This window comes from Callospermophilus lateralis, chromosome 5 (assembly GCF_048772815.1).
Source record: "Callospermophilus lateralis isolate mCalLat2 chromosome 5, mCalLat2.hap1, whole genome shotgun sequence".
Lineage (NCBI taxonomy): Eukaryota > Metazoa > Chordata > Mammalia > Rodentia > Sciuridae > Callospermophilus > Callospermophilus lateralis.
Window position 1 is genome coordinate 122,472,489 of NC_135309.1, and position 8,478 is coordinate 122,480,966.

Here is an 8,478-nt window from a genome sequence, read left to right on the forward strand (position 1 = left end):
CTTGTATCTTCAAATAAAATACCAAATTAATACTACAACTAAACAAGTGGAATTTCTCTGTTAAAAATGCTTGTCAAGACACCCGAGTAGCTACATAGTAGTCACCCAAATAGATTTTCATTTAAAGTACAAATGCTGAGGTTATAATTATGCCAGTAATTGTGGTTCTTTACCCTATAATTACATTTGAATATGGGCATCACCTACCTGTACACAACCTTTGATATCCCTTTGTCATTTCCATCAATGAGTACCCCATCCAGGCATCTAAAAATAAATGGATTTCCAATGGACTGGAAAAAGATTGGCTCATACTTTTGATATACTGTACCTATTATGCAATAAAATAAAGACATATTATAGCAACATGTAAAAAATCATAAAAATCCTGAGCAGGATTTCCTTTCTCTGGAACATGAACATAAGAAAGAAAAATCTGTTTTAATTTCTCCTTCACATTCTCTTTGGTTATTTTCCCTCTTTAAAGAGACTTCACTCAATGACAGGCGGAGCACAGAACCAACAGTCCACACCTCAGAACAAAAATATAACTATCTTGCTTAATTAGAAATATGAACTGTTACATATTAGATTCAGTTTTACAAAGTCATATATAAATATGTATTTTAAAGTAGAATGGGATTTGATACATCTACTAAAGGGTATTTTAAGAAATACAGTTTGCTAATAAATAAGGTAGACACATACAAGAATAAAAGAATCTGACATTCAGGCTTTTTCTCCTCTTACTGGCAAAAGAGGAAAGGAGGCTGGGGGTGTTGGCGCATGCCTATAATCCCAGTGGCTCAGGAGGCTGAGGCAGAAGGATCATGAATTCAAATCCAGCCTCAGCAACTTCGCAAGGTCCTAAGCAACTCAGTGAGACCCTGTCTCTAATAAAGTATTTAAAAAAAAAAGGGCTGGGGATGTGGCTCAGTGGTTAAGTATCCCTGAGTTCAATCCTCGGTAAACCCCACTGCAAAAAAAGAGGAAAGGAGAAAATTAATATTTACTGAATGTTTCCTAGGTGCCAGTCACATTAATCTATTAAATTTATTTTACTATTAATTTGTTGACCTATTCTGTTGAATCTTTACAGCTGGGTTAGTTGTACAGGAGGAAACTGAGACTTGTGTGTTTAGGGATATAAAGTAAGAAAATAATAGAATGACTTTTTAAAAACATAAGTCCAACTCAAATATTCACACACACATTTTCACTATATATACCAAATAAGAGAAAGTTAGTTTAACAAATAACATATTCTACTGATCATTCTAATAAATAATGTTTTGCAAAGAAGCTGCTTTAACTTGTATACTTCACAGGTATAAACAGTAGGAAAGTCTTTATTCAGTGATTTGTGAGTTTGAATTCTTTTGTTTTAACTTATATAGTTACCGATTAAGTCAAACTGCATTATTCTCTAATGCTTTCTAAGTAACTTGTCAAAGTGGGCCATACTGTGTTTTAAATTTAAACACTGATTAGAAAGATTTCATTAAGGGGCTGGGGATGTGGCTCAAGTGGTAGCGCGATTGCTTAGCATGCGTGAGGCACTGGGTTCAATTCTCAGCACCATATAAAATAAAGATATTGTGTCCACCTAAAACTAAAAATAAATATTAAAAAAAGATTTCCTTAAAATAAAAATATTTTATCTCAACAGATACTCCAGGATACTTTCTAAAACATACAATTTATGAATAGTTAACTACCAAATTAGAATTTTAAAAATAAATGGAAATCTTTCCAGTTCAACCCCCTACTCTAAGTATTACAGGGCTAGATATTTGCTGAACTTTTATGCATTGATCTATAAGAAACTCTTGGCAGTACTAGTTGAGCTGTTACCAGGATACATAGATACAACTGCGCCTTTTGGTACCAATCCTTTAGTAACGAAGACACCTCTTCCAGCAGAAATCAGTGAGCTAGTTGCTCGAGCAACACTGAAACCCAATGTCTTATAAAGAATTTCTTCTGGTTTAAAGATATTTTGCTGTTGATGTTTGTTTTCAAGTAGATTCACCCTTTGATACTGAACTGCCAGCAGGTCTTGATATTTTGACTTAACGGGTTCTGGAAGGATAGTCAAGATATCTGATTGTTTATGGAAATCATTTAAGAATAGAGCCTGGAAAACTTTCAGTAATGTTCCTAGGACATCTTCATCTGAGATAATTTTGTCTTTGGATTCCTCTGGAACATATCGAAGAGTCCTGAAAATGGGAAAAGTTTCATTCACTACCCTTCAACTGACAGAAGCCAGACTGACTTTATTTTCTAAATTACTAGCCTTAATGAACTACAAGCTTATTCGCATGCAACTGAAGTAAAAAAGAATTGTTTTTTGGGGGGGTAGCTCTAGTTACCTAACTCCAATAAAAGTAGTCAATATTTATGACAGGCCCATTCTGTGTCACAGGCTTTTGGGTCCTTATTCCATCTTTACAGTCAAAGAAACAAGCTTGGAGATGTTAGGGAACTTTCCCAACGTCCTACCGAGAGTGCAGAGTCAGAAACAGAAATGTAGCTCAGCTTTTTTTCCTCATTACACCCAATAGCCATTTGGATATTATAAGAATCGTTGCATTGCAACTGCTTTTTTCTCAGGCTTGTAGTTTCAAAAACAAACTTTATATCATTTGTCCTACTCCCTCCGGGAGTACACGCTTTAATGACATCACTTTTATTTCCACAACTGTATTGTTTCTTGTACTAATTGTACTTCTGAAGAAAAATGTATCAAATCTGGTCTCACCATTCTATAGGAATGATGCACCTGAATTCATGCTTCTGTAGTATGAATCTTTGGGAAAGCTCCTCTGTTCGCCAGTTTTTCAGAAACTGGCCTTCGGTTACCAGTCTACCTATTTGGGTGAGCGCGGTGCTTGCTTCTTGCAGCTCACCAGGACGATCTTAACACCAGCCACCACACTGACCCCATGAAGACTGACCTCCTATCATAAACCCAACACTTCGTCGTGTCTTCGGCTGCTTCGTGCACTTGTTAATGCATTAGCTACTCCAAGCTTGTTACCCTTACAGTCAGCTGCGTTGTTTTCACCCCATAAATTACTAATACGGAGAATTCAAAATAACCTGGGCTTTTCTGAATTTCAAGCAATCTAACCATCCCCGGGCGGAGAAAAGGCCAGCACTCTGACGAGGTAAAGACTTTTTAAGTTTCTAATTTTGTCCAAATACAGCATTCCAGCAAGCTCGCACCAGAAAAGAATACGCGCCACCACAGACGCGGACCACGCCAGCCTTGCAGACTTCGCAGGCCTAGCAACGCGGCGCCTACCGGGAAAGCGGTGACATGTCCCGCCCTCCTAAGGCCAGCGCCCGCTTCAGAGCCCCAGCCCGCCAAGTACTCCAATTAGCCTCAGCCTCGCCCGCAGCAGGCCCCGCCCACCCCGACCCCGCCCACCTAGGCTCCGCCCTTCTCAATCCCAGACGAGTGACCTCAACTCCGCCCTCCTCGGCCTGCCTGCCTTCTGCTTCGCACCCGCCAAACCAGTACCGGGCCTCAGGATCGGCCCCGCTGGCCAGCCAGCCCTAGGCCCTTCGGTTGCCTCGGCTTCTTCAGGCTCAGGCTCCTCCCGCTTCAGGCCCGGCGGCCCTAGCGGCGCCGCGGGCGGAAGGAAGACGTCTGGTCCGGCCGCTCCGCTCTCTCACCTCGGGTTGTGGCTTAAGTTCAGTGCGATCCAGGGAACGAAGCGGTACTTGTAACGGCGCCATCGTTGCCACAGGCCCCGCAGCAGGCGGCCCGTCATGGCTACCCGTGACGGGGACCGCGCGGGAGAGGCGGGTCGAGGTCTCGGGTCCGCCCGGCCTGGGGAGGAGCGGGGTGCGCTGTCCCGCCCTACAGGACTCCGTCCTCGGCGTCCCGGGCACCGCCTAGTTCCTCTTGCCCGCTGGGTTCGGCCCCTTGACTGACCCAGCTCACTGAATCAATCGCGTGGAGCTGGAGGGGGACCTGTTCCCCTTCCCTTTCTCCAGCCATTGTGTATTTTCGTTCGTAAACACGCACGCTAGACCTGATTGTGCGCGAAGGGTCACGGGGTTCCAAGGGGCATCCTGCCCTGGAGGAAGGCGTGCGAGGAGTGGGCTCCTGGTTTCTTTCTCACGGATTGTCCAGCTGGTCCTGGCTGCTGATCTTGCCGAGCGTGTCTGCTCTGTTCCGCAAGCTCCTGTCCCAGTAGCCTGAGCCTCCCTGAACCAGTTTCAGTGGTACCGCAGACCTCAGGTCCTTCCATCCCAGCCAACCCGTTACCACAAAGTTATCAATGTGGGAATTTCGCGAGTATATGAATTTAACTAATGGGACAAAGTGTGATGATGCCTGTTTTCACTCTAGTTTTTCTCTTCATTCTCCCCAAACCCCGAAGGCAAATCTACATAGACAAATGGTTTTTTAAAAGCAGCTTTAGTTGGCATTCGAATAACTGCACACGTTTAAAAGGATCAGTTTGATAAATTTTTGACATACACATCTGTGAAATTATCACGACAATCAAGATAATGAGCATATCCATCATACCCAAAAGATCCTTCATGACCTTCTATAAGCCCTTCTTCCAGCCCCTCTTTCCAAACTCCAAGCAACCATTGATCTGTTTTGTGTCACTAGATTAGTTTGATAATGATGCATTATCCTTTTAATATGTCCTTGGGTTCATTTGGTAAGATTTTGTTTAGAAGTTTTGATTTTTTTTGTTGTTTTTGGCTTGCACATTCAATTTATTTTTTATTCATTTATTTAATTTTCATTTAACAAATGCTTATTTTTGCATTTTTTATTTTTTAAATACACGACAGCAGTGGAAAGCATTACAATTCTTATTACACATATAAAGCACAATTTTTCATATCTCTGTATATAATATGTTTACAGCAATTTATGCCTTTATACATGTACTTTTTTTTGCATTACAATTCTTAATACACATATATACCACAATTTTTTTTTTTGTAATGCCCTTTTTCAGGTTTGGTATTTAGAATAATACTTACCAAATAATGGGATGAATTATTCCCTCTACAGGTGATATTAGAAAAGACTTTTACAACTCCTCTCCATAACACACAAACACACACACACACACACACACACACACACACAAATACCAGGTTTGGACAGAGCAATTAAATGGGGACAAACTACAAGTATCCCTTAACCATTTTCAAATTTATTCCCTAATAAATGTGTTGATGCCATTTCCTTGGCTTCCATAGTCTGCCTGAGAGTGAGAGTAAATCCCAACCTAAAGTTGAAATTGAACATCTCAGATATAGTGAAAATCCAGGCAGATGCCAGTGGCCTCAGGGATATTTTGTTCTATTCTAAAAGAAATAATGGGAAATAAAGTATTTGCTAATATCTCTCTTTATTTCAATCCTAATATCATGTAGGATGTTTGCAAAGTCTAAGGGCTTTTCCCTTGGACTCTTTGCTTGGTAACTTGGCATTCTTCATATTTACCTGATTTGCTAAATGGAGTCAGTTGAGCTTCAGACAAAGAAAGAGTCTTTAAGGTGTCCAGATCTAAAAAGAACCAAAAAGAATTGTTGAATTTTTTCCTATAGTAATGTACTTGTCTTTAAAAAGAACACTTTTAAATTTATTTCCCATGCTTACTAGATTTACGGTATTAAAATTAATTTTAGTTAACTAAGAAGTTTATGAAAATATTTTTAGAACAAATAGAAACATGGTAGATAAAGCTAAAGTTTCCTTTAACTAAAACTTATACTTAGAAATTCCACTGATCCCTCAGCAGTTATCAGATTTATACATTTTGTCTTTTTCTATGTTATTATGTCACTCTACATTTATTTTGAAATGATTTTAAAATTTCAGATTGAATTTGCTAGTGAAGCCATCTGGATTCTTGATTAATTTTTTTAAAGATATTGATCTATTCAAAACTTTTGTTCATCTTGATTTGAATCAAGTTTGGTAATTTTTATTTTTCATGAAATTTGTTTATTTTGTGCAGTTCAACTTTGTTGTCATGAAGTAGTTCATAAATACTCGTTAATGTCTATATTATCTATGGTGATAACCCCTCTCTTTCCTGATTTTGGTGATTTGTATTCTCTTTCATCATCAGTGTCATTGGGGGGTTTTCAAAGAAACTTTTGACTTTATTAATTTTTTTCCATATTAGTTTTTTCTATTTGTTGATTTTTTTGTTCTTAATATTTCATATTTTCCACTTATCATAGATTTATTTTGCTCTTTCTCCAGTTTTTCAAAGTAGAATATTAGGTCACTGATTTTGTCCTTTCTGCTTTTTAACATAAGCATCTAAAGTTATAAATTTTCTTCTAAGCATTCTTCAGCTAAATTCCAGAAATCATTTTTTTTAAATTTTTTTTTAGTTAAAATTTTTTTTTAGTCAATAGACCTTTTATTATTTATTTATTTATGTATTTATTTATATGCAATGCTGAGAAATGAGCCAAGGTCCTCACATATGCTGGGCAAGTGCTCTACCACTGAGCCACAACCCCAGCTCATGAATTCCAGGAATCTTGATGTGTTACATTTTCATTATCATTCAGTACCTTCTTTTTGTGGTTTCCCATTATACATTTTTTCTCACATTGTCATAATTTTTGTGTGTCATCTGTTTACTGCTGGACCTGACTCTGTTTAGATGGGTCAGCTGAGGTGGAAATAGGGTGGTATAGGGTGATGATATGGATAGGGTGATGATAAGAATGACTGAGATCTAAATGACAAGAAGTCACCAAATTTGGAAAGATTTCGGTGGATAGGAACCACAAAGGCACTAAGGTAGAGGAGTTTGACATGTTCAAACATTAGAAAGAAGGCCAGTGTGACAGGAACGTACTAAGTAAAGAAAAGGGGAAACATGAAGTCAAGGTAAAAGAAAGGAGGCCAAATCCTGTATATTCTAGTGAGGAGTTAAAAGTATAATGTTGTGGCGTTGGAGAAGATAATGCTAAGTGAAGTTAGCCAATCCCAAGAAAACAAATGTTTTCTCTGATATAAGGAGGCTGACTCACAGTGGGGTAGGGAGGAGGAACATGGGAGGAATAGATGAATTCTAGATAGGGAAGAAGGGTGGGAGGGAAAGGGAGGGGGCAGGGGGACTAGCAAGGATGGTGGAATGTGATAGACATCAGTATCCAAAGTACATGTATGAAGACACGAATTGGTGTCAACATACTTTATATACAACCAGAGACATGAAAATTTGTGCTGTATATGTGTAATAAGAATTGTAATGCATTCCGCTGTCATTTATTTTTTTTTAAAAATCAATTTTAAAAAAGTATAATGTTGTTAGTGTAATGTGAAGCCACCGGAGGATTTTAAGCCTGGGGGTAATACAATCTGATTCATAGTTTTAAAAGATTGGAGAATCAGGTGGAGAATAGGTGGACAATCACACTATACCAGGAAGTCCAGGTAGGAGGTTAATACAGTAGTTCAGTTAAGAGATGATGGCAGCTTGTACTCATGTGGAAACTGTGGAGGTGAAGAAAGTTGATGGATTAGGATATAGTTTGCAAGAGGACTGATAGGACTTGCTGATGGATTGGATGTTGGGGCGGGGGGCAGGGGGTGAAGTTTTGAAATGCCATCAAGAAATGTCAAATAACTAATTGAATATTCACATCTGGAGCTCCAAAGCTATAGTTAGAGATAAAATTAAGAGTCTTTAGCCACAGGAAGGGAGATATCATCAAGAAATAAAAGGGAGATGGCAAAGAACGTAATGAAAACAGTACAAACTTAGTGGTTATGGATTCTTTTCATTTCTGCTTCTCATGGAAAGTTTTTGTTTCATCTTAAATTCTGAAAGACAATTTTGCTGGTTATAGCAATCTTGGTTGGCACCTGTTCTCTTTCAGGGCTTGATATATGTTATTTCAAAACCTCCTGGCTTTTAAGGTCTGGGTTGAAAAACTAGCTAAAATCCTAACTAGCTTATTCCTAAGTGTGACCTGCTTGTTTTTCTCTTGTGACTTTTTTTTTTAAATTTATTTTTATGTGGTGCTGAGGATTAAACCCAGTGCTCCAAACATGCTAGGCAAGTGCTCTACCACTGAGCCACAATCCCAGCCCCTTCTCTTGTGATTTTTAAAATTTTATTCTTATTGTATATATTAGACATTTTAATTATAATGTGTCTTAGAGAGAATCTTTTTTGATCTTACATATTTGGGATTCTGTATGACTCCTGTTCTTAGATTTCCCCATTTTTTTTCCTAAAGTTTGGGAATTTTTATATTATTTTATTGGAAAAACTGTGTTTTACTTTAATTTGTATTTTAGTGCCTTTGTCTATATCAATGATTCTTACATTTGTTTTTCTTTACTGTTATGCCAGATTTCTGTAATATTCTGGTCATGTTTTCTTTATTGTGTACTTTATTTTTGAGATTATATGCTTTGTATTCAAGGCCTAAAAATCTGTCTTCAGAATTATCTAT

The 8,478-nt window shown here is 38.3% G+C and overlaps 1 protein-coding gene across 3 annotated transcripts in view; it reads right to left on the reverse strand.

The window, feature by feature from the left end:
• The window catches only part of Setd9 (SET domain containing 9), a 35,861-nt gene extending 32,032 nt beyond the window's left edge, over positions 1-3,829 (reverse strand). For all 3 annotated transcript variants that reach the window (XM_076857274.1, XM_076857273.1, XM_076857275.1), the window contains exons 1-3: positions 3,685-3,829; positions 1,855-2,222; positions 208-331 (exon numbers count right to left, since the gene is read on the reverse strand). In XM_076857274.1, the coding sequence (XP_076713389.1) occupies positions 208-331; positions 1,855-2,222; positions 3,685-3,782 (590 nt within the window). In that variant the 5' untranslated portion in view covers positions 3,783-3,829. The remainder of the gene's footprint in view (positions 1-207; positions 332-1,854; positions 2,223-3,684) is intronic.
• Positions 3,830-8,478: the final 4,649 nt, after the last annotated feature.